The sequence below is a fragment of the Gouania willdenowi genome, unplaced genomic scaffold, assembly GCF_900634775.1.
Source record: "Gouania willdenowi unplaced genomic scaffold, fGouWil2.1 scaffold_257_arrow_ctg1, whole genome shotgun sequence".
NCBI lineage: Eukaryota > Metazoa > Chordata > Actinopteri > Blenniiformes > Gobiesocidae > Gouania > Gouania willdenowi.
The window spans coordinates 3,892-30,935 of record NW_021145014.1 but is presented as its reverse complement, the minus strand read 5'-3'; the positions used below and the strand labels follow the sequence as shown (position 1 = coordinate 30,935).

General features: G+C 39.1%; 1 protein-coding gene across 1 annotated transcript; it reads left to right on the top strand.

Annotated features, from left to right (window-relative positions):
* On the top strand, positions 1 to 24,549 carry LOC114459073 (bromodomain testis-specific protein-like). The gene is made up of 15 exons (XM_028441437.1): positions 1 to 57; positions 1,528 to 1,775; positions 2,494 to 2,631; positions 4,640 to 4,781; positions 8,109 to 8,242; positions 8,328 to 8,657; positions 10,748 to 10,876; positions 11,422 to 11,616; positions 11,674 to 11,840; positions 12,243 to 12,517; positions 13,270 to 13,383; positions 16,037 to 16,089; positions 16,173 to 16,193; positions 23,635 to 23,741; positions 24,428 to 24,549. The coding sequence occupies exons 2-14, from the start codon at positions 1,596 to 1,598 to the stop codon at positions 23,689 to 23,691; spliced, it is 1,935 nt and encodes a 644-aa protein (XP_028297238.1). The 5' UTR covers positions 1 to 57; positions 1,528 to 1,595; the 3' UTR covers positions 23,692 to 23,741; positions 24,428 to 24,549.
* Positions 24,550 to 27,044: the final 2,495 nt, after the last annotated feature.

Below are 27,044 nucleotides of genomic sequence, written 5' to 3'. Positions count from 1 at the left end.
TAAATGGACGTAGATGACGGACCCCGTCGGGTCTCAGAGGCTAATGACGCTAATGCGGTAAGACTGACACATCTCAGGCTCTGTGTAGTGACATCACGGCTGCTGCATCCGTTGGTCACCATTAATCACCACTAATCACCATTATTCACCGGAACACACGTTATTAGCCCGAGCTAGCTAACACTAAATGCTAATACTTACCACAACAACCTAGGCGAGGCTCATATATATAGTCGCTCCACAGTACGTGTTCAATTTAAAGTAACTAATACTTTAACAAAACTCACAACTAAAAGGAAGTAACTTTTTGCAGCACATTTATGAATCTTAATACCGGTTATAAACGACGACAGGTGCATCGCCTCAAATGGTTACTTTAATATTTAGTGGTCAGATTTCCTGACTTTATGCTTTTTGTAATCGTGTTTGTTTGTGTGAATGAAATGTTCTGGGTTAAGAAATCACATTCTGAGGCCCTATATATAATATATATATATATGATTACTATTGCAACAACACATCATCAGTAGGGTAAAACTAACCTGTCTCACGACAGTTAATATATCAAACATTATTCTATATAATATTAACTGTATATAATATAATCCACTGTATTGTCTTCCTAGAGAAGGTATTTATGGCTCCAGGAGGACTTTAATCCAGGTGAGATGAGGTTAAATGGTTCCTTGTAGAGTAAAGGTTACAGACCCCTGACCAGGGGAAGAGGGTTAGGAGACCCCACTATCAGAGCTGGACCTAATTTAATTCATGGGGTGAAACAATGCAGATGCTAAGTTGGTTATGTTAATGTTAACTTAATTCAAGTACAACATTTCTGTAAAAAAAAAAAAAAAAAAAAAAAAAAACATAATACATGTAACATGTTATGCTTTGCTGTTATTTAAAAAACAATTGTTACGTCTTCTTTTAAAATGATATAAAATAAATGACCTGTTAATTCAGCCACTACTTGTTGCAGAAAAACTTAATATCTTGAGTCATTGTCAATCTTTACTTAATACAAAACTGCGGTACACCAGTTTAGTCAACTATTCATCAGCATGTATGTCTATGCTGGACACTCCACCCCCCCCCCCCCCCCCCCCCTCTCAAAAAAAAGTAAAAAAGGGATGCGACCAAATTCTGTGCTGGTGCGACCAACTGAGAAAGTTAGTGTAGAGCCCTGTGAGCCTCAGTTATTTTAAAGTCAGGACCCTCCTCAAGGGCCCAGCCAGACCACCATACTGGTATGCAGCGTGGCGCAGACCCCGGCCCCGCGGGGCACCGCCCAAGCTGGAGCCAGCCCGAACCGCATCTGCAGGCATGCAGGGTGCTAGTGCTAACCTTAACCCTACATAAATCTGTGTCCTAATGCATGAACATGGTGACGAGGCTACTCCAGTTATTGAGGACTTATTGAATGACTTTACTTTTAATTTGTGCTTTCTCATCACAGGTGTAATTAATGGCAGGTATTTAATTCTTTTTTTATGGATAATGAAGTAATGTCTCCCTCTGCACATGTAGGAGAGCGCGTGGTAAGCCTGAAGTTCTACCTCAGTTTCCCCCCCCGGTGGTCTCTACACTCCACGACCATGTCAGATGTGAAAGTAGGTCCGTTCGTGCCATCCAACGCCCCTCCTGCTGAGGCCAACACTGGTCATGTGAACACTCAGCTTCAGTATCTGGAGGATGTGGTGATGAAAGCGTTATGGAGGCACCCGCATTCATGGCCTTTTCACCAGCCGGTCGATGCAAAGGCTCTGTGTATCCCAGTAAGTAGTGACAACCTGATGATGTCACAAGTTCAAAAACACATCAGTAGTACGAAGAAAAAAATTATTATTTTAAATGTTTATTTTTTAGTCTTGATTTAGTTTTTTAGTCTTTTTTGTCTCAATTTTTATTTAAAAAAATTGTCTTTACTTTTTTCTCAGTTCTTTTTTTTTTGTCTTATTTTTTTTGTCTTAATTTTTATTTAAAATAAATAATTTTCATTTTTTTATTTTTTTTTTTAGTCTTATCAATTATTTAGTTTTTGTCTTGATTTTGTTTTTCAGTCTTTTTTTTTTGTTGTTACTATTTCGGGACGCCTGCAAGCTCCTCCCACACACATTCCTCAGGAACCCCTCGCTCACGCAGAAAATCCTCAAATTCGGTCATTCTCACTAGTTTCTTCTTCCAGTCACTCAGAAAACCGCTGCCCGCCTCCACCTGTGGTGTGCGTGGGAGGAGCTTGCTGGCATCCCGAAACAGTAACGGATAAAAATGAAATATAAACAAAAAATACCAAGAAAGAAAAATTTATACAAAAAAAGATTGAGACATTAAAAAATCAAGACTAAAAACCCAGTGATTTTAAATAGTGTTTTACAATTGTGAATTATTTTTTTTCTTCCACAACTGGATCTGGTTTGTGTTGTTTTTTTCCCCAGTGGTTTTAATCCTCTTCCGTAGGATCCTCAGTGCATTTCCTTGTTTGTTGTTTCTCAGGATTATTACACAATCATTAAAAACCCGATGGATCTGGGCACCATAAGGAAGCGTCTGCAAAGCAGATACTACTGCCAAACACTGGACTGCTTAAAGGACTTTAACACCATGTTCAACAACTGCTACGTCTACAACCGGGTACGAGGTTACGTTAGGCCTTACAGTACTCTTTTCACCATATTTCATGCTTGTTTTTGCCAATTTAAACTAGCAAATAATGAGCATGATAAATCATGAATGTGGTTAAACTAATTGTTCAAATATTGACACTTTGAACCTTTTTTACCACTTTTTCTGTCTGTTTTTGTCCACTCTAATTTACAACTTTTAACCAATTTCTGTGGTCTTTATTAATATTAATGCATCAATTTTATGTAGTGCTTTCTCATAGACATTCAAAGCTAGGGATGTAACGATTCACTCAACTCCCGATACGATTCAATTCATGATACTGGGTTCACGATACGATTCTCTCACGATTTATTTTACAAAATGGGACTGTAGACAAATTTTTTTTTCGGGAAAAAAACTAGAAAATACTGTATTATTTTCCTTTTATATTTCATTGTCAAAAGAATCGATGATAAACTATTCAAAACAATGCAATTTAACTAAAAAATAAATCTTGAATGAAATAAATAAAGGAATAATAGAAATGAAAATGAAGCCTATTAATTTAAATTCTGGTTCTATAATAAACAATGCAAAACTGCATAATAGTTCTTTTTCTTTTTAAAAGTGCAACTGAAAATGTATTTTGTGCCTCAACAATTGGACTTTAGAAAAAACAAACCGTGATTACGTTGATTAACGTCATATTTGTTTGGACCAGCAGAGGGCGCTGGTAACACAGTGGTCGGTTGGCATGCAGATATCTTGCAGGGAAGAAGAGAAGCTATGCTAGCAGACAGAGCTAATAGAAAAACGTGACTTTTACAGATATTCAAGTAATATTACAGATATTCTTTCGGTACTAAAGGGGTAATGAATCATTTATTAACATATTTAAGAGTAGAAGGCAGCCAGAAAGAAAGTATTAGCAGACTCCGCCCGCCGCCTACACTTGTGGATAGCGCCTCTGCTGGTTAAAAAAAGTACTGCGATTCAATTTTCAGAAAATCGATATCAACCGTGATACCTATGAATCGATTTTTAACTGCCTTACGATTAATCGTTACATCCCTATTCAAAGCACTTTACAGAATTATGACATTAGTCTTTCACTTCACACTTAGTGGTGGTAAGCTACTATTGTAGCCACAGCTGACTTGGGGCAGACTGATGGAAGTGAGGCTGCCAAAGTGCGCTGTCGGCCCCTCCCACCACCACCAACACTCACTCACACACTACATTCATACTAGGCAATGTGGGTGAAGTGCCTTGTCCAAGTGAACAATGGCAGATACCACTGGGGTGACTGACACCCCACTGTCTCCCCTGGAATACTAGTGATCTCCATCATCTACTGACCAGGACCAGACCTGCTTAGCTTCTGAGATGTAACGGGATCGACCAATGCCACAAATCCCATTTCACCACTTTTTTCACCATTTTTGGTCACTTTGAACCATTTTATTAGTGATTAAAACCAGGATTTCCATCTTGAAGATGACTATAATAATAATAATAATAAACGTTAATGGATAACAGTGGATATTATTCAGATGAATAAATAAATGTGGTTATCACAGATTCATAGAACAATAGACCATCATTTTACTGACTTTATGGATGGACCCCAAAATACTCTCCCCTTTATTCCCCCTTATAGATGGTCCTGTCTCCACATGACTGTTCTTCAATGTTCATGTCTGTGTTCAACCACCTTCAGATACAGTGGGGGTCCCCACTCTCTGGGACCTTTATTTTGAAAAAGTTGAGAACCACCTCTTTATGAGGCTAGTGTCGTCCTCGTGAGATGTTAAACATATTTGATTGGGGGACATGCTTTGTAAAGGCAGTAAATATTTATGCTAAGGCCTTGTTGTATTTATTATTTCATGTGTTAGTAGAACAAACTGTTTAGTGTTTGCTGGTGATCAGCATAATAAAAACAAAGGAATGTGTGCTTTTCATGATGCATTCACTGCTCAGGGCATTAACTCTTGCACCCTTTTAGTTTTTTCACTTCTTATTTTCTCCACAGCCTGGAGATGATATTGTTGTGATGGCACAGACTCTGGAGAAGCTCTTTTTGCAGAAATTGTCCCACATGCCAAAGGAAGATGTGGCCACAGAACTGACGAAAGGGGAACCAGTGAAGAAGAAGAAGAAAAAGACTCATTCAAGTACCTTAACATTCATATCTAGAACCTGAACCTTTTAAAGGGCCCATGTTAAGCTAAATTAACGTTTCTGTGCTTTAAACATGATAAAGGTCTATTAGGGCTTCATACACATGCCCAAAGTGTTTTTTTTCATCGATTCCCTCAATCGTTAGTTAGAGGGTGATTTGCTCCTTTCTTACTGCAGGGCGAGCCCAAACACCTCGCTACAATTTGATGACGCGTTCCTACTTTAATGACAAAATTGACGTGGCACTGAGTTGGAGAAGCCACACCTCCAGGAAGCTCTCTGCCAAGATTGACATGTAAACAGACACGCCCACAAAGGTGAGCATGTCAGCGTCCTTCGCACAGTGCTTCCACAGTCCATCACTGCTGCACATCGAAGGCTGTTGATACGTGTTGTCGCTATCATGTCAACTGGGTGGGAGGAGGGTGGACCGTCCTCTGGCCCTACGTCACCGTGTGGTGAGACGGACTCACTCAATAGCAGCTTAAATAGCTGTGTTTTACTGTAATGTGCAGTTTTTTGGCAGAAAATACATTTGCCTTGATGATTATTGTTCCCCCTCGTAACAGAGCGAGACAGGCAGGGAAGTCAGTGTCCCGTCTATAGACACGCCCACTCATGAATATGCATAAGTCTGCCTCACATCAGCCTGTTTGGGTAGAGTTGATCAGAAAGTGACTTTTCAAAGGCTAAAACTCCAGAAAACAGGTGAGTTTGGGAAAATAAAACTCAAATACTATGTTTTTGGGGTTCTTAGAACAAATGGAGATTGATTATACTTTATTAGTCCCCGAGGGGAAATTCAGTTTCAGTTACGTTGGGTGAAAAATAGCATGACATGGGACCTTTAAAGTTTAAAATGACCAATTTAAATTGCTAGCTGTCATTTAATTTTTTTTGTATTGTAATTTAGATTTTCTTTTAATACAGAGATTTGGTTTTTTTGTACAACTAAATGACAAAATATTTGATCTTAAAAAGTATCCATTATTTTGTGTGTGGTTAAATTTGATAATGATTAAAGGGATCCTCCACACAAATGTGTCCTTAAAATATTTGTAGGGCCCTATAAAATCTGCGTTAGCAGAATTGCGGATGGACTTAATCGATTTAAATTAGGTTAATTTAAACTAAGTTGATCAAAACTTAATCAATAAACTTGCTCAGATTCAGTAAATCATTGATCCCTGAGAGGAAATTGGGCGACAATAATGCTATTCACATACATTTTATGACATATAAATAATTAAAAAGGAGTCAGAATAATTCATGTCACTACAACTGATATCTCCCTTTTAATTGTATCTTACTTTATTTTTGACATATCTTTTTGTTTAATTATTAGTTTTTTTATTTATTGTTTCCTCACAGATACAAACTATTTTATTCTTTAAAAAGTTATAAATATTTCTAGAAACAAATTCAAAAAATTTAAGTGAAAAACACAGAATTAAGGTAAAAAAACAACGGAATTTGGAAAAAAATAACCGGTATTATAGGGCCCCATCTTTGAAATGTTAGTAGATCTACAGTTAGTCTAAAAAACACATTATGCACCATAATAATTTAATTACCTTTTAATTCAAAATGTGACTAGTTTACAGTTTTAGAGTCTGTGTTCCACCATCTTGAAATCATGTGATTGATGATGTCACACGGCCCCACTGCCTGTAAACATCCCATTGTTTTCTATTGGAGTGAAACATTCACCCTGATTTTTAGATCATTTTGGAGATTTTTTTAGATCATTTAACAGCTATATGGTTTATAACCAGTATAGTGGTAATGCATGTTCATGTGCAGTCACTTTCCAGTTCAGTGATCATCTTCTCCGCGCGCGCACACACGAGATAATCACCCTAGCACTAAGAAATGCAGAAATAATTTTGTTTGTACACATTTTTGTCTTATCAGATTCTACCTAAACCTCTGCATTGGTGCAAACTTTATCAATTTATCATGCGCATGTTTCATAGAATTAAACCAGGGAAATAGCACACGCTTTTTTACTTTGCACCCACAAATAAACCCCTTTATAACACTACAGAGTATGTACATCCAACCCTCAAACACATACTCATTTGGCCATAATTGACAACTCTTCTCAAGCTCCCACATGAATACATACTTCTGACGGACACTGTACTAGTATTAATAATAAAAAATTAATAAGGTTAGTGATGTCTACTGTTGTGAAAAAAACTCTACATTTCCTAAAATGGACTAAAAGCTCATTTCTACCATTTTCTCCTGTGCCTCTAACCACTGATTTAATCTCAAATATGACAAGGTTTAAATGTAACTCAAAGGGAAAGAGGGTACTCTGATCACTTTTCCTAGAACCGCAGTGTCTAATGTCAGTTAAACACTGACATGTAGACTTTATGTGCTTTGAAGTTGCTAAGACCAAACAGTGGCCAGCCTTGCTTTGCTGTATTCCTCTTCTCACTGAAGAGTGTGTCTAGTTTAACAGCATCTGTGACTGTAGCAAATGGTTATGTTATTTTTAACGTGAATAGATAATTAATACAAACAGAGAATATACTGTTTTACAACATCGGCATAGCAGTCATAGTTCAGATATGGGTTTTAGATTATTTAAAGTTGTTTAAGCCATAATATTGCATTGGTAACTTGCATGATCTGCATTCCCTTTTCAGTCACGAGTTTCCGTGAACACTCAGATGAGTGGGTCCCTTTAAATGTTGTCGCCGCAATTAATTGTGGGTCAGCATTATTTGTTCCCTTTTGGTAGAGGATGCATCAGTGTTTCCTAGGCTAAAGGAGGTTATAAAGGAATCATTGAGCCTCCTTTCCTTAGCTTTTGGAGAATTGGAATGCTCCTTATCATGGCCACTACTTAAACACTTCCAGTGTTAAGGAAAGGAGATGGAAGGGAATATTCAGAAGCACCCACTTTCCTAAGGGACCTTTATTCTCCTTTAAACAGTGCGCTGACATGCTCTGGTGGCCGAAGTTAGTTCTGTTGGGTGGGTGTCCTTCACCAGTCCATGATTACTCACTTCTATCCTCAGGATTTGTGTCTTCATCAGTCGATTATTATCAGCCATGCTCTTAAACTGTAAAGTAGTCCCATTTTTATAACTTAATCAAATGAATATGGTGCAAAAAAAATGGTCTTTTGTTGGTCATAGATTTTCTAATAAGTACATTTCAAAAATGAAAACAGTGGAGGATCCCTTTAAGAACAGTTCTCGTGAATGTACCACCACACATTGAACTTGACCTAATCTGTAAATTCTCTGACCTCTCTAAGTGTATTATTAAAGAACTGCACTGATGATGGTTCTGTGTTGTAGGTTCTTCACAGAGATCTCTGGTGTCAGAGGTGGTTGTGGAGCAGAGAGTGACGGTCACGCCTCCTGACATTCCTCAGATTCAAGCACTTCAGCGCTCCACCACACAAACTGATGCACCAGTGAGAAGTTTAATGGTAGGAAATCTGCTTTTAAAATGTCAGATTTCAATGCTTCTCTATGGAGGACCAATATCTACAGTATATCATTCTCACTTCACAGATTGGATTACAGAATAACATTAACAAAAATTTGAAGAGGAAGCGTGACGACTCGGGCGTCACCAGCAGGAAGACGTCACCAGTGGAGGATTGTTTCACAGAAAGTGGAAGACCCATCAAACGACCAAGTAAAGAACTGCCCTTCACCGGGACCAAAAGAGCCAGAACACCAGAGTCTCTGAGGTGCTGCAGCAACATCCTGAAGGAGTTGTTCTCCAAGAGGCACTGTCAATACGCCTGGCCCTTCTACACGCCAGTCGACGCAGTCGCTCTGGGTCTGCCAGATTATCACCACATCATCAAAAAGCCCATGGACCTGGGCACCATCAAGGTTAGACCACTCCCCACAGACACACTGACACACGTTTACTAGGGCTGTACATCTGTTTGGGATAGACGATTCGAGACGCATCTAGATACACCAGTTACAATTCAATTCAACAACGATATATTAAATTAAAAAAATTAAACTGGGCTTTAAGCCTTTATTCGTCATGTATAAATGTTGTTTCATATCGGCAGCCATTTTGCGGCGCCTGAGGAGCTATATTTGAAAAAAAAAATGATTCGATGCAGTGTGCAAAATGATACAATTCGATACAGTGTACAAACGATAAACAATATGATTCGATGCAGTGTGCAAAAGTTTCGATGTCGTTTGCGAAATATTGGATTCGATACAGTGTAAAAATGATACGATTCGACACGGTGGGAAAACGATACAATTCGATGTAGTGTGCAAATGACACGATGCCGTGTGCGAATGATTCGATTCGGTGCAGTGTACAGATGATTTGATTTGATGCAGTTGATGGCGCACGCAAACGATGCAATTTCATACAGTGTGGGAATGATGTGATTCATTGCAGTGTACGACATAATGTTGTGCCGATACGATACTAGTTTAGGGAGGGGTCCCGATACGGCACTAGAAGGCTGGATTGGTATCGGAAACTCCTGATTATTAACATGCCGATACCATTTTCAGCATGAAACTCTTCTTTAAACTATTTTCAAACTCTCAATCAGACTGATTTTCTGGCAGTAATTATGAACGCATCCACGATAAATGCATCCTGTTTTTGTGGTGAGGTCTGAAGATCCACCAGACCAGGATGAGCTGCACTAGAAATAGGCAAGTTGAGCAACGCACAGTCAGTGCTCAGCACTGGCCCTGGTGAGACTGCGGAGAAGCAGCACCTGGAGTCACCCCACAGTGTCCAGAACCTCCGAGCCCTGTCTGACCCACCCAGCATTTCACCAGAACATTGACGGGTCCTATGGCCTGCTGCACACCGAGGATCTGATTGGCGCCAATTTAAAGAAAATGTGGATGCAGTTCTTAGTACGTCATCTAGGGTGGCAGTTGACTAGCGCCTCCGGCTGATGTGCAAAAAAACAGCGTAACAGCACCCAACAGACGTGAGATCAAAAACTCATCTCAGGAAGGAGCTGAGGTCTCTGAAGCAGCAGCATCCGACAGCAAAAGAAGGACCTCTGCTCGTGACTGGCAGCTGCTGTTGGAGACAACTGAAGTTTCCAGAGCACATTGCCACATCTGCACTTAGGCCAGACATAGTTTTAACATCTGACTCCTCCAGGCAAGTGGTGCTCTTTGAACTAACGGTCCCCTGGGAAGTGCAAATCGAGGAGGCCCATAAGTGGAAGAAGGCAAAGTGCTGAGCTTGTTGAGTCCTGCAGGGAGAATGGAGGGCCTGCTGTGAACCCAATGAGGTGGGCTGCAGGGGATTTCCAGAGCAGTCCCTGCACCAAGATCTCAGGCTTCTTGGTATCAGAGGGTTGCAGGAAAGGAAAGCCACCAAAAACAGCTGAGAAGGCTTCCAGGTGGTTGTGGATCAAGAGGGGGGTTCCATGGCGTAGCATGCTGCTTGGTCACAAGCTGGGGACTGATCACACCCAGGTGAGGGTGTCTGAAGATCTAAAACCAGAAACGCCTCGTAACCCTGGTTTCTCCACTGAGGATGTGACCAAGCTAAACCATTTTTAGACATGGGCCCAAAAAAAACAAACTTTTTATGGTTGGGAAAAAAATTTATACATAAAAACAAAAAACCCGACGTCTTAGCTTTCAGTCCACAAGATTGTACGAACATAATCTTTTAGTGATAAAACGGGTTATTAATGCCGTAATATACTTAGCTCAAGCACAATAGGGGCCGAGTTGTCCATAGAAGTTAAAGATAACATTGCAGTCATGGCTCTCACGTTGTTTTAGGGACGCACTCATCAACGGATTGCTCGTCTCGTGATACCCGGTCCCATGTCACTAGAACCTGTTCATCTTAGGATTCATGGAATATTGGTATCGATTGAGGAGGCTCCTACCGACGCAGCCATATCTCTGACTTGTCAAACCAGATACCCGGTGACGTATCAGTCTGTTGTGTTGATTTTCCTCAGGAAAAGATGGATCAGCAGGAGTACGCAAACGCCAAAGACTTTAGTGCCGATGTGAGACTAATGTTCTCCAACTGTTACAAATACAACCCACCCTCACATATGGTGGTCTACATGGCCAGAAAACTTCAGGTGTGACTTTTCACTCATTTATTCAAAATCTAAAGCTACAATGTAATATGATAACTTTTCTTGACATGGTTTACAGTTGCATGGAGGTAGATTTGTGTCTATTATTCAATCAAAAAAACTTTTGCACTCAAATAAAGAAAAAGGGTTCAAATGCAAAAAAAAAATTAAATTGAAGTCATCTTTTTTGTATTTGGGCCATTTTGTTGTAGTCGAGAGAGAATGTTTTGTCAAACACCATTGGTACAGACTTGTCATTCAGACATGTCTGACCAATGGGAAAGCCTCCGCCCTACTTGTTTCAAAAGTATTCAATCAAAATAAAAGAGCTTCAAACTTTTTTTTTTTTACTTAAATGAAAGAAAAAAGTGTTTTTTGGGTCTCAATTTTTTTGCATTTCAACACTTTTCTTTGAATTTTTTTTATTGAAGTGATTTATTTTATTTTATTGAAGTAATTTTTTTTGATTTAAGACACAAATTTACCTCCATACAATTATTGTTTCGACATGACTTCTTAATGCTACATCATGCATTTGTTGTCAAAAGGAAGTTTTCGAGGCACGTTTTTCAAAGGTTCCCCGAGACCCAGAGAGTCGTTCCATATCCCAGCTGTCGATCAGCAAAAGAGCAGGAACCGGAGTTGGAAGTCTGTCCACTTTAAGTTGTGACATCAACACCACCTCAGAGGAGAAAGGATCATCGGATAAATTTTCCACTCAGCTGGCCGAGCTCGAGGAACAGGTTGGTAACAAACACTTGATACTTGATAACTCCATTAAGACATTCCTTTCCCTTCAGTTAAAAGCTGTCAGTTATGAGCTAAAAAAACTCTCCAAGGAGCCTCCACCCAAACCCAAGAAGGAAAAGATGAAAAAGGCAAAAAGACGAAAGGATAGCCAACTGAAGTTAAAACCTTCAAAATCCAAACCTCTTCCTGAAAAGTCAACAAAGTGCAGCGTCTCTTTGTAAGTGTGCTTCTTTAATAATTCCAGAAAATTCATTTTGTCTTCTTTTAGAATAAAATGTTACGGTTTCATTTATTCAGACAACTTTTTTCAACAAGTTAACTTTGATCTACTAATCTCCTTTGATGTGTCCTTTGTGGACACCCCCTGTCGCCCAATGGTATCTTCTCCAGACACCAATCGGGTGACAGGGGATGTGGCCAGCCTGACACAACTGTCAAGTTGGCCACACCCAGAAATAAGTCATACGGACACATCAAAGTGTTCAGCAGATGCCTCTGAGGAAGACTGACAGTTGTCAGTCGAAATATGTCAGGACATCAAAGTAAATTGGCCGAAAAAAAGTTGTGTGAATAAATGATGTGAATAAACATTTTAAAAAACTCCTTCTGTCCACTGTAGACTCGACACAACAACCAGTACAAAATGCAACGAGCCCAGTCCATCGTCTCCCATGACCAACCACGAGAAGAAGCAGCTCAAACTGGACATTGACAAGATGCCTGGTGACAAACTGGAAAAGTTGGTGAACATCATTTATTCCAGGGAGTTGTCTCTGCATGATTCAAGTTTGGAGGAGTTTGAAGTGGACTTGGAAACGCTCCACAACTCCACACTGAGAGCGCTGCAGGGCTTTGTCGCAGCAACTCTGAAGAAATGCTACAAGAAGGCAAACAGTAAGTGTCTTGGAATCCGGATAGATCTGACAGAACAAACTGGAAAAGTGCAATAGCACCTCAATGCTAACATGTAGCAGCTAGTACCTCAATGCTAACATGTAGCAGCTAGTACCTCAATGCTAACATGTAGCAGCTAGTACCTCAATTCTAACATGTAGCAGCTAGCACCTCAATGCTAAACATGTAGCAACTAGCTTCTCAATGCTAAACATGTAGCAGCTAGTTCCTCAATGCTAACATGTAGCAGTTAGCATCTCAATGTTAACATGTAGCTGCTAGCACCTCAATGCTAACATGTAGCTGCTAGCACCTCAATGCTAACATGTAGCATCTAGCACCTCAATGCTAACAGGTAGCAGCTAGCACCTCAATGCTAACATGTAGCAGCTAGCACCTCACTGCTAACATGTAGCAGCTAGCACCTCACTGCTAACATTTAGCAGCTTGCACCTCAACGCTAAACATGTAGCAGCTAGCACCTCAATGCTAAACATGTAGCAGCTAGCAGGGACAATGGTCCTAGTGGAGCAGACAGTGTCTCCAATCCACACTGACACTCAGACAGGGTTCAGAACCAAAATGAATAAATCCATGAGTGACAAATGAACAAAGTCAGTGATAAATGATTGTAGTGACAGTCGACCACTCTGTGGTAGAGGATGTCAATTCCCCCCACTAATATCTATAATTATATATACAGTATATATCATTTAAGGCTCTATACTTTATTAAAGTAAGTTTTTTTACAGAGAAAAATGTGATGAAGTCCAGTGAAGGAATAAAGAAGGAGAAATCAAAGGACTGGAGGAACCTTCATGGTGTCCATAAGGAGCATCTCCGACATGGAAAAAACAAACCACAGGGTAAATACTTATGGTTATATTGTTTTACATGCTTGCTTCCTTTTGTAAGGTACATATTTATTTTATTTTTTAAAGCTGTTAATTCCATATTTTAATATTGATCTTGGGCTGACTGTTAGTCATGGCCTCCCCTGACGGCAGCTGGCTGCCACACCTCAGTGATAGCTCCACTCTATCACCATCATCATCATCATCATCCAGCTGTGACAGTAACATTAACAGTAGTAATTGTAGCTCCTCTGAGCCAGGTCAGCAGCTTTGTTCTTCTCTTTCCTCTCCCTCATCTTTTACGGTGCCTTCCAGTCTTCACACGGGCCCAAATGTTCCTATCCTTCTGCACTGACGGTGTTTTCCTTTTTCTTTCTCCTTGTAAAAGGTACAACAGGGGTTTGAAAATGTGGACAGATTGATGGGTTTACACTATACATGAGCTTAAAAAAGGTTCCTGCAGATCCTTAAAATGTCTTAAAAGGCATTAAATTCATGAATCTAAAAATAAGTCCTTAATTGTCATTAAAATGTCTTAAATCAATTTTTCAAAAGTCTTAAAATTTAACACATTAAAAACTATGATTTTATGATTTAAAATAGACCCATGTTTCAAAATAAATAGTAACATTCTTTTAAAAAAAATAAATTTATAAATATGGGAAAATGTGAACAACAAAAATTACCTGTCCAACAAATATTTTTTTTTTAATGGTTTTTATTTTTTGTATTTTTGTCGTTTTATAGATTTCTGGCTGTTTTTGTAGTCATCTTGTGTTTTTGGAGTGATTTAGATTATTTTAGTCTATTTTTTGTGTATTTTACTGTCATTTTGTGTATTTTTGTGTGTTTACTTTGGCCTGTTGTACGTCTGTCCAAGACACTGGACGAAAACAAAAACAAGTTGCTCTTAAATTTAATTTAAAAATGGCAACAAAAAGTCTTGAATTTAATTTGACTGAAGCTGTAAGAACCCTGTTAAAACACGTGTCAAACTCATGGCCCGGGGGCCAAATCAGGCCCTTTGGATCATCCAATTTGTCCAGCAGGAGGAAGTAAAAATGACGAAGGAATCATTGTGTGAATGAAACTCAACAATATTTGCAGGTGCTCACAGTTTTACTGGTGTTTATATCACATGATTGAAGTCATTTTTAATGTTAAGCAGTTGAAAAAAAACTAAATTCTTACAAAGTCCTTAAATTTTCCTCAAAATATTACATATTTCCCTTAATTAGATAGAAATTGGTCACAAAATCTAGGAAATTTAAAGTGAAGATCCTGTTGGGACTGATATCTGTCATTTATCACTTGTATGTTGGTTCCTTACATGTTTTGTATTTTATGTATACAGTATGTAAAATTCTATGGCCCAATGATATTGAAATATCTCGTTTTCCTGCATAAAATCTGTGGCCCACTATTGATCAAACTGGTCCATATTTGGCCCCTGAACTAAAATGAGTTTGCCAGCCCTGGCTTAAAGGATGCAAAGGCGAATAAGAAATGATGATGTAAATATTTAGTGGGCGTGTCCAGCAAGGTCATTTCTAAATCTTTAAAAATAATGTTTAGTAACATAAAGCTGCTCGACTTCAACATGCTGCTCCGCCCTTTTCTGAGGTGACTCAGCATCTTTAGTGATGTCAAGAACCTTTTAAAGCACTAGTGTACATCAGGGGTTCTCAACCTTGGGGTCACGACCCCCTTTGGGTTTGCTAGATACTGGGAGGGGGTCGCTAGATGCCTTTTTTAAATTATTTGAGCCCATTTTTGCTTATTTTTACAATTTTTTCTGCTACTACAACAAACTTGTCATATTTTAACCTGTTACTACATTTCTCCTATTTCTGACAATTCTCATTTCTGCACATTTTGACTTGACCAGCACTTATAAACCTTTTCCACCTAATGTCACATATTGACCCATTATTGTCACTTTTAACTTCTTTTCATCATATTTCATGTTTATTTTTGTCAGTTTAAACACATTCATTATTTGCCACGCCCACTATTTGCCAGTTTAAACTAATTGTTCCCATATTGACACCTTTTTCTCTCCGTTTTTGCCAGCTCTAATTTACAACTTTTAACTCATTTCTGTGGTTTTTAAAATCCCATTTTTTCACCTTTTCACCATTTTTGGTCACTTTTAATCCATTTTATTTCTTTTTTTGATTTATTTCATTTTAATTTCTGATTAAAACAAAAATTTCTTTAACGTTCATGTCTGTGTTCAACCACTTTCACCTACACTGGGGGTCCCCGCTCTCTGATCTTTTATTTTGGGGGATGTGAGAGGAAAAGGTTGAGAACCACTTATTTACATGATCAAACATATGACTATTGGAATTTTTCAAGCACTAATTTTCTTTAAACTGTTTAAAAAAACTTTTTTTTTTTTAAATTTCAGCTCTTGCTGTAATCACTCATTTTCCTTGAGTTATGGAAAGTGATTAAGTCAATCTGTCCATGTTTGTATGTGGTGGTAGGACATAAACCCTCACAGTGACTTTTGTTCACTAAGCAACCCAGTCTGATCGAGTTCTATAGAGTTTAAAGTATCACCTTTTTTTAACCAGGAGAGTATTATTGAGATGAAGAATCTCTTTTTCAAGAGAAGTAATTAAATTAAATAATAGATAAATATGTGCATGTTTTTCAGTGTTCAAACAAAAGATGAACATTAAAGACCAAAGCAAAAAGGTTATGAAAAAGGTAAGTTCACTCTCCCTGTCTCTTGTAACATTTGTTCTTTATTATCTGTAATTGTGAAGTTAATTGTGACTTATGTCAAACAGGAGGTGGACAGTGAGAATGTGGTAAATGTTTGTGGGAATGTTCCAGAACAATCCCTGGTAGCACCACACAAACAACCTCAGCATGGAGCCACTTTCTCTCCTCCAGGTATTTCTGTTGATTCATCTACACAGAGGAAATCCTAACTTTCTGTAACTCATTATCAGATATAAAACAAACCACATTCAGCAACAGTAAAAGTTAGGAGTTAGGTTTTTTAAGAAAATCATTTCATTATAAATGAGGAAATAAATGCATTGCATATAATAACACTAATAGAGTGACCCACATGCACAAATATATGGTATAAAATATCAGCTCATGAAGAATAGCTCTGAGTCAGCAGATTTTGTAGCTTTTTTAATGTGTTATTGTTATTATTGAATCACATTAACTAGTGTTGATTTATTCCATTTAATTTATATTTGTATGGAACCTGTTTACACTTTAGGTTGGGTTAGGGTTAGGTCTAATAAACTTTTATTATAATTCTGTTTTTAAGGTTTTGTTTTGTGTAATATTTAAGAGCTAAATAAGAGCTTTCTTTAATAGATACTGTACTACTGCAAACTTCTCTCTGAAAAAGAAAGGCTGTGCTTTTCATTTCTTTGCGTTGGCAGAAGCTACTGTGTATATCTATAAAAGTATCCAAGCTCGAACTACATGTTTTTCCATGGCCCCCAATTATTTTAAAAATGCCTCCATTCTTTAGACTACGGGGGCCACAATTGCCTCCATAATATTTTCCTAATTTCAAACCCTGAGCTGAGGTAGTTTACTGAAGACCCAAACATGTTCCAGACCCAAACACACACTGACTTTGTGACTATTTAGAGGAGCTGACATGTCCACCAGATGTATAGCAGATCTATTTATATTCTGAGAGAGTAGGTGGAGCTTACTATACCATATTTACCTTTCTATGTGATGGAGTTCCTGACATAATGGAAGATCAATAAGGACACATACCTATTGTATCTTGGAAGTATTAGTAGACACAGGAGACCACGTCAGACTTATTCGTTGGTGCTTTATTTTTACACACACACTCCAACAGATGCGCCCCTAGCCGCAGATAGATGTACTGCACCCTTATGTACAAAAGGTGTCCGTATGAGGCCACTAATAACCACAATATACAACATGCTCCTCCCCACCTAATGAACAGCTACACCCATAAAAACAAAACAAATAAATTCGATCTCAGAGGGTGTATTATGGTACCGTTACAAAACAAACTAGTGCATTATGTCACTGAGTGTACAGAGATAACAATGCTAAGTTGTAACTATAAAGTATGTAACGACAAATACACAGTGTTGAACTATGTCCCAATACGTCGTTATAACAAACATTAATCACATATCAGTCCTTTTTCTAAGGGGATGAGGTGGACTACTCAGACCCTGACATAACCCTGGGGATTATTCTGCCCCATGTCTCCGGGTATGTCAACTACAGATTAAGGCGTTTGGGAGACCGTCGTTCTCTCTGCGGATAACAGCGGGTGGCAGTACTATCCGGCATACCCCCACTGGCGTTGTCAGGAACAGGTGTTGATGCAGGGGATGTAGACGGTTTAGTCTCTGGAACTATCGGAATTGATTCGGAAAGAGCCAGTTTCACACCAGAATTTGTATCCAAGGTGCGAGCAGGTTGGGTTGGGCTGACATGTTGGAAAGGATCAACACAAACCACGGGTGGAGTTTCCTTTGGAGCTGTAACTCCGGCAAGCAGTTGGTCCGCGTGTCTCCTCCAAACAATGTCCTCACAGGTCCGAACGGTGTAAGACACCGGACCAGTCTGCGCGATGACTGCAGCAGAAGTCCATTTTGAACCGCTAGTATAGTTGCGTGCAAGAACGGGATCACCTGTGTGGAAAATCCTTCTCTTTGCTCTTAGTTCACATCTCTCAACCTGGGCTTTTTGCTTTTGTACTACAGTGTCTTTGGTTCTTGGTGGTTTCAGAAGGTCGAGGCTGGTGCGTAGCAGTCTCTTCATGAGAAGTACAGCAGGAGCCTCTTTTGTGGTTGAGTGAGAGACATTCTTGTAGCATAGCAGAAAACTGTTCAGCCGCTGATGAAGGGAGCCCTGTCCCTGTGAAGCCTTCAAAGCATCTTTCATACTCCGAACAAATCTCTCTGATAATCCATTAGTAGAGGGGTATTAAGGAGAAGAGCGAATATGTTGCACTTGATCAGATGTAATGGGGGCGTCCTCCACCTGCCTGAAATAGAAAATGTCTGCCTGCTGTGCCTTGCCAAGGTTCACTGGAAGAGGCAGCCTGGAGAGGCCGTCAGCATTAGCATGCAACTCCGACTTACGGTATTTAATGTCAAGTAGAGAGGACAAATTAGGGATTAACTTCCCATAATAGTAAAGGAGCCCAAGATAAGAACGCAACTGACTCACATTTTGAGGCATTGGTGTGTCTATAATTGCCTTGACTTTGGATGGAGCCTTATGCAGGCCCGCAGAGTCAATCCTGTGTCCCAAATACTGAAAAAATTCACATTTGGATTTGCGAACCCTGAGTCCGTAGTCTCCCAGTCGCTGCAGTGTGGCATCTAGGTTATTTAGATGCTCTTCCTTCGTTTTTCCAGTGACAAGTATGTCGTTCAAATAGCATTGAACTCCAGGTAGTCCGCTCAATATCTGATCCATAGCACGCTGGAAAACAGCTGAAGCTGATGTTATGCCAAATGTTAGTCTGCAGTAACGATAGAGGCCCTTGTGGGTGATTATCGTGAGAAGTTCTCTTGATTCTTTATCCACATGCATCTGGAGGTAGGCTTGGTTGAGGTCAATCTTGCTGAATTTTTTTTCCTCCTGCCAAGCCAGCAAACAAATCATCAATGTGGGGCAGTGGGTACTGTTCAGCTTCCAGTACAGGGTTTGTGGTTACTTTGAAATCCCCACATATCCTCACAGACTCATCCTTTTTCATGACGGGCACAATTGGGGTGGCCCAGTCACTCTAGCTGACAGGCCCCAAAACTTTGTTCTTAACCAAGGAGTCCAACTCTGCTTCAACTTTGGGTTTTATTGCATAGGGAACTGGTCTTGCTTTGAAAAACTTTGATTTGCTGTCAGTCTTAATGTTCAGTTTGAAAGTGATGTTCTTCATGCTCCCCAGTCCCTCCTTGAATACTTCAGCATGTTTGTTGAGAATAGCTGACAAGCTCATGTCACCTAAGCACAGCATGCGGATTGATGGTCATTCCAGTGTAATTTCCTCGAGCCATGAGCGACCCAAAAGCGAAGGGAAGTTTCCTTTTACCACATATAGTGGTTGCTTAGCTATTTGGCCATTCACCTGAACTGTGACATTGATGAGCCCTTTTGTTGGAACAATTTCCCCAGTATAGGTTTTCAGGATGAGGCTGGATGGTTGCAAGGGTCGGTGTTGCAAAGACTCTTTGTAAATAGTCTCTGACACCAGGGAGACTGCTGAACCTGTGTCGATTTTCATGCACACTGGCTGTCCGTTCAGCAGTGGAGTAACCCAGTATCCTCCTGGTCCTCCCTTAACTGACAAAACATACACCGCTGCCTCATCTGATGAGCTGCTGTCTGTAGCAGTAGCGTGACTTTCCTGCATGTTATGTACAGATTGTCTTTTTTTAAATCTGTTCTTTGGTTTTTGGTTGCTATGCTTTGTTTTTTATCAGCTCCTTTACTTTTGCAGGCACGTTCAATATGCCCCCTTTTTCCACATTTCCTGCAAATAATGTTCTTTCTCCAGCACTCTGCTGCAAAATGTCAATTTTTATCACATCGGTAACGTTTGCTCTGTGCTCCCTTTTCTTCTGTTGAAACCTTGTGGAGTTTTGCACTTGAATTTAACTGATGAGATTCTTTGGCAGCTAACTCCATGGACACACTGATTTCTATAGCTTTTTCCAAGGTAAGCGCACTCTCTGTTAGAAAACGCTTCTGTGCTGCTTCACTCCTGAGCCCACACACGAGTCTGTCTCTGATGGTGTCATTCAGCACATTATTAAACTCACAATGTTCAGCTAGCTTCCTTAATGCAGCCACAAACACTGTTACAGACTCCCCTTCTTCTTGGTCTCTTTTATGGAAACGAAAACGTTCTGCAATTAACAGAGGCTTTGGTGAGAAATGAGCTGCAAGGGTAGCCACTATGCTACTGTAACTCTTGTTCACGGGTTTTTCCGGCTCAACAAGGCACCAAAGCAAATTGAAAGTCTTCGGCCCGACTCTGCTCAAACACGTCGGCACAAGCTTATCATTTCCAATGCCGTTTGCCTCCACAAAGCAATCAAAATGCTCTATATAAGCGCTCTACTGCTCCATATTCTCTTCATATGGGCCAATATTACCGATCATCCCAGCCATTTCAGCTTAATCATTAGGTAGAAACTATTCCATTTCATTCACAGTACTCACGGCTGCTTTAACGTGCTGCCCAGCTGCGGAGAAACTAGTTAGCTTGCCTGCTAACCTCCAACACTCACGGCAAAAAAAGCCAAAAAAAAAAATTCTCTCCAGTTGGGTCCAAGTCTTCCTCCCAACGAGTACAGGACACCCACTGATACCGTTTATCCTCTTCGCCACTTTATTGTATCTTGGAAGTATTCCATCAACTTATACGACCAGATCAATAGTAGACACGGGAGACCACGTCAGACTTATTCATTGGTGCTTTATTTTTACACGCACTCTCCAACAGCCCCTAGCCGCAGATACATGCACTGCACCCTTATGTATAAAAGGTGTCCGTATGAGGCCACTAATCACCACAATATACAACAATACCCTCCTCACTAAATTGTCAATATCTCAAATTATTGATCAGATCAAACTAAACATATACAGTGATACTGAATAATTAGGGAACATTTCTGAATGTTTTTAGACCAAAGTGGGCCATTAGTTGAAATGTCATGGAATGATCCTTTATGTTCCTCCATGAGGCAAACATCTCATCCATCCTGAGCCTTTCCTTGTTTTTGTGTCATTGTAAAGAACATTTGTGACTCATTTCAAAGTGATTTGATGATGATTTTTGCTCTTTCTCAGATTTCCCTGATCTTCTGTCTCCCATATCATCTCCCTTCATTAAGTTTGACTTTGCTTCTGTTGCATTTCAGGTATGTTTGGATCCAAATTATTGTTTTTTTTTTCCTCACATTTTATCTTTATTGTATTGTTTAGTTCTTTTGAAAATATTTTAATTCACTTTACAAAGCTGCCCAATAGTTTATTTTTCTGTTGTTGTTGGTACAGATGATGTCACGGTTGGCCAGGTTACAGCAGGGTTGTAAAAATAAGGCCAATAATAAAGAGCCTGGGTAAAGGTTAGCCACTGATTTAATAGATGCTAAAGCAGGACAGTAAGATACCAGACTGATGCTGGAAACTATATATATATATATATACATATATTATACAAAGATCCATTGGATGGGTTTAGATCAGTTTATAATAAATATTGGAATTTAACCTGAAATGGTTTGAATGGAAGATTAATATGAGACGTTATTTTAAGTCCAGACTAACTGACCTGTTCTAATAATTAATTCACTTGTCATGATATCCTGAGAATGTAAAGAAGAAACCACCTGACTCTAAGGGCCTGTACTATGAAGCTGGATTTCCTCTTATCACGCTAACTTCCTGGTTTTATTCCATGTGTGCTATATGCTATATTACCACGCTGCTTAACTTCTTTCTGGGCTAAATCACCATGGTAACATTCATTTATTCATGTATTCTGTGGTGACACTGAGAGCCTCAGTCCTGTGAGATAGTATAAAATATAGATATTGTCCACCTCATGATGTAGGCTGATCTGTATGAACGCAGCATCAGAGACACAGACGAGGTCTGAGCTTTAATACAGGGGTTCTCAACCTAATGATCAGGACTCCATTTGGGGTCACGAGACACTGGGTGGAGGTCACCAGATGCCTTAAAGAAACTAATAATATTTGCTGGACAATTTCAGCCCATTTTTGCTTATTTTTACCCTTTTTCTACAACTTCACCAAACTCACCATATTTTAACCTGTTTTCATCACTTTTTCTTGCCATATTTTTGCTCCTTTTAATGTATTTTTGCTACATTTCTCCCATTTCTGACACTTCTACATCAACATTTCAATGACTTTTCTGCACATTTTCTTACACTTTCCAGACATGTTCAGCACTTATAAACCTATTCCACCACTTTTACACCTAATGTCACACATGTTGACACATTATTGTCACTTTGAACCTCTTTTCATCATATTTCATGCCCATTATTTGCCAGTTTAAACTAATTGTTCCAATATTGACACTTCAAAACCTTTTTACCACTTTTTCTGTCTGTTTTTGTCCACTCTAATTTGCAACTTTTAACTAATTTCTGTGATTTTAAAATCCCATTTTACCAATTTTCCACCATTTTTTGGTGAATGAAAATGAATCTAAACACAAAATAAGACAGTTTGCACAACTTTAATTTCCTTGGCTGTTTTTGTTAATTAATATTATTTAATGTATTGTTAGACTGTTTCTCTACTTGTGCTTTAGAGTTCCTGATCCCATTAGAATAATTGACCTTTAGCTAAAGAATCTGTATCTGTTAATAGACAGTATTTAGTTCATAATGTTATACATCTAAAAGTAGGAAAACAAATCCTGTCAAAAATAGTGAACAGACAATTTCTCAATGGTCATTATTCTTGTTGTTAACATTGCTGCTAACTGTGTGTCTTCTACAATATTGCAATAATTATAGTACCGTAATGTTACTACTGTAATTATACCAAACCGTGACATTTAGATGTTACAATTAATTCATATTTACTCACACACTTTCTGTTTATTCTCTATCAATTAATATTATATCATCTCACTAAGTTATGTAATAACACACATCAATCATCTGCCTGTGTTCTTTTCTTTCTGCTTTTACTCAGAAACTAGTTTTTGGTCTGAATTATGGATTTTAATTCTTCATATTTGTAAATAATTATTCCTCAATAGTGGCATAAGTTGCTCTCCACAGTTTCTCTGTGATTGGTCTGACACTGCTAACTCCGCCCCCAGTCACAGGCGTGCTCACGTAGCCAGGCGGAAATCACCTGGGCTAGTGAACGTGTTTATATCCTGCTTCATAGTACAGCTGCTCTGTGATGGAGAATGTTTGGTTAGCTGAAGCTAACTCAGATATCAGGATATAATGATCCAGGATACACTGATCCAGCTTTATAGTACAGGCCCGTAAGGTTTGATTTACAGTCAACAAACCATCCATAAATCAATAGCTCACATGGCTCTGCATTGTTAGACGTTTAAAACTTAAAGACAAACAAATGTGTGAATAAATGTGATTGTAAAATGGAATTAAGGAGGTTAATAGGTCATTGTTTCCTTTTCTTGTTTTACTATCATTATTAATGCTAATATCCATCTGTTTTGTACAGGAACCTGTTCTGTCTCCTCTTAAAGATAGTCCGACCTCATCATCCAAAGGTGAAAGTCATGGGACTCGTGTGCACGGCGTAAACGCTGAGAGTGAACCAGCTTCTGATGAAAAACCACAGAGTCCCAAAAAGGTTGGAAATGTTTCAAAATACAGTCGTCCCTCGCTATAACGCGTTTCACCTTCAGCTGTGCTCCTTTTTCTCCTCTCATAAACATAAACCACCAGTGAAAAAAGCCTGTATGATTAGCGGCTAATGCTATGGTAGCTCAGTGCTACAGAGAGAACTTTTACCTGCTACTACCACCTCCTCACTGATTCTCCTCCACACCTAATCCTTCCTAGTCCTGTCCTGGTTATAAGGGGCGTGTCCTACAGCTCCAGGTGGTCACACACAGCTTCTACTCCATGGTTGAATGGGTGAACAGACCAGTGTCTGTGTTATATGATGTCGTCGTCAACAAAGACTCTGAATGTGTTCAGCATCAATGTCTGATTCTGAAGTGTTGTATGTTTGAAAACAGGTTTATGTTTTAAAATCTATGAAGGTTTGAACTTTGAGAGAGTTTAAACAAGAGAGAAATGTTCATTCCTGTCTGAGAAAAGTGTATAAAGTGTGTGGTGAGGGGTTTTACAGCCTTAAAACATGTATAATAACAGTAAAAAATAAAGCTGACTACTTTTCGCCTATTGCGGGTTATTTTTAGAACGTCACCACTGCGATAAACGAGGGACTACTGTAATACATATTTACTGAGTCACTGCTGTTTGATTTAAAGCCCTAACAGGTGTTTGATAAGTGTCGCTTTGTGTGTTTAGGACATTGTGCTGAAAAACGCTAAGTCGTGGGCAAAACTAATGGAGGAGTCGATCGTGTCATCTCCCATCAAGTCGTCCAAAGACGTCTTTCAGTATTTTCGCAAAGCTGCTCTGGAAAAGGAGCAACGTGAAAAGATGCTGCAGAAGAAAAGATTAGAAGAACAAAGAGAGAAAGAGAGGGAGCACATGAATACCAGGTAATCAAACGTACTAATATAGACCAGGGGTTTTCAACCTAGGGGTCAGGACCTCATTTTTTACCATTTTTCTACAACTACACCAAACTCACCATATTTTAACCTATTTTCATCACTTTTTCTTGCCATATTTTTCTTGCTTTTAATGCATTTCTGCTACATTTCTCCCATTTCTGACACTTCATCACATTTTAAAGCCTGTTCTGCACATTTTTTAAACTTTTGAGACATTTTCAGCACTTTTAAACCCTATCAACCAATTTGTGAAAATATAAGGTGCATCACTAGTTTGAGCTACAGTTGATGCTAATGTAATAACAACGTTCTCCTTCCAGTGTCCCAGGACTCCGTGAATCACAGCCAAACATCTCTTGGACACCAGATGATGTGTATGGCCACAGACATGAGCAGCAAACGTCCGCTCAGCAGAAACACAGCAGCACAATGCGATCTGTGAGCGAAGAGAGAGAAATGGAAAAAAGAAAGGAGCAAGAACGCCGGCGTAAATATGCAGTGAGTCACTTTGTATCAGCTCATTATATATATATATGAACAATATATACCCCACAAATATATAAACAATATATATCTATATGAACAATATATACCCCACAAATATATAAACAAGATATATATGAACAATATATATATATAAACAAGATATATATATATATAAACAATATATACCCCACAAATATATAAACAATATATATATATATGAACAATATATATATATAAACAATATATAGATATGAACAATATATACCCCACAAATATATAAACAATATATGTATGAACAATATATACCCCACAAATATATAAACAATACATATATATGAGCAATATATACCCCACAAATATATAAACAATATATATATATGAACAATATATATATGAACAATATATACCCCACAAATATATAAACAATATATATATACAGTGGGGCAAAAAAGTATTTAGTCAGCCACCAATTGTGCAAGTTCTCCCACTTAAAATGATGACAGAGGTCTGTAATTTTCATCATAGGTTCACTTTAACTGTGAGAGACAGAATGTGAAAAAAAAAATCCAGGAATTCACATTGTAGGATTTTTAAAGAATTTATTTGTAAATTATGGTGGAAAATAAGTATTTGGTCAATAACAAAAATTCAACTCAATACTTTGTAATATAACTTTTGTTGGCAATAACAGAGGTCAAACGATTACTATAGGTCTTTACCAGGTTTGCACACACAGTAGCTGGTATTTTGGCCCATTCCTTCATGCAGATCTTCTCGAGAGCAGTGATGTTTTGGGGCTGTTGCCGAGCAACACGGACTTTCAACTCCCTCCACAGATTTTCTATGGGGTTGAGGTCTGGAGACTGGCTAGGCCACTCCAGGACTTTCAAATGCTTCTTACGGAGCCACTCCTTCGTTGCCCGGGCGGTGTGTTTGGGATCATTGTCACGCTGGAAGACCCAGCCACGTTTCATCTTCAAAGCTCTCACTGATGGAAGGAGGTTTTGGCTCAAAATCTCACGATACATGGCCCCATTCATTCTTTCCTTAACACGGATCAGTCGTCCTGTCCCCTTAGCAGAAAAACAGCCCCAAAGCATGATGTTTCCACCCCCATGCTTCACAGTAGGTATGGTGTTCTTGGGATGCAACTCAGTATTCTTCATCCTCCAAACACGACGAGTTGAGTTTATACCAAAAACTTCTATTTTGGTTTCATCTGACCACATGACATTTTCCCAATCCTCTGCTGTATCATCCATGTGCTCTCTGGCAAACTGCAGACGGGCCTGGACATGCACTGGCTTAAGCAGGGGGACACGTCTGGCACTGCAGGATTTGAGTCCCTGTCGGCGTAGTGTGTTACTGATGGTAACCTTTGTTACTTTGGTCCCAGCTCTCTGCAGGTCATTCACCAGGATCATTTTGACCCCACGGGATGAGATCTTGCGTGGAGCCCCAGATCGAGGGAGATTATCAGTGTCTTGTATGTCTTCCATTTTCTGATAATTGCTCCCACAGTTGATTTTTTCACACCAAGTTGCTTGTCTATTGTAGATTCACTCTTCCTAGTCTGGTACAGGTCTACAATTCTTTTCCTGGTGTCCTTCGACAGCTCTTTGGTCTTGGCCATAGTGGAGTTTGGAGTCTGACTGTTTGAGGTTGTGGACAGGTGTCTTTTATACTGATAACCAGTTCAAACAGGTTCCATTAATACAGGTAACGAGTGGAGGACAGAAGAGCTTCTTAAAGAAGAAGTTACAGGTCTGTGAAAGCCAGAGATCTTTCTTGTTTGAAGTGACCAAATACTTATTTTCCACCATAATTTACAAATAAATTCTTTAAAATTCCTACAATGTGAATTCCTGGATTTTTTTTCACATTCTGTCTCTCACAGTTGAAGTGAACCTATGATGAAA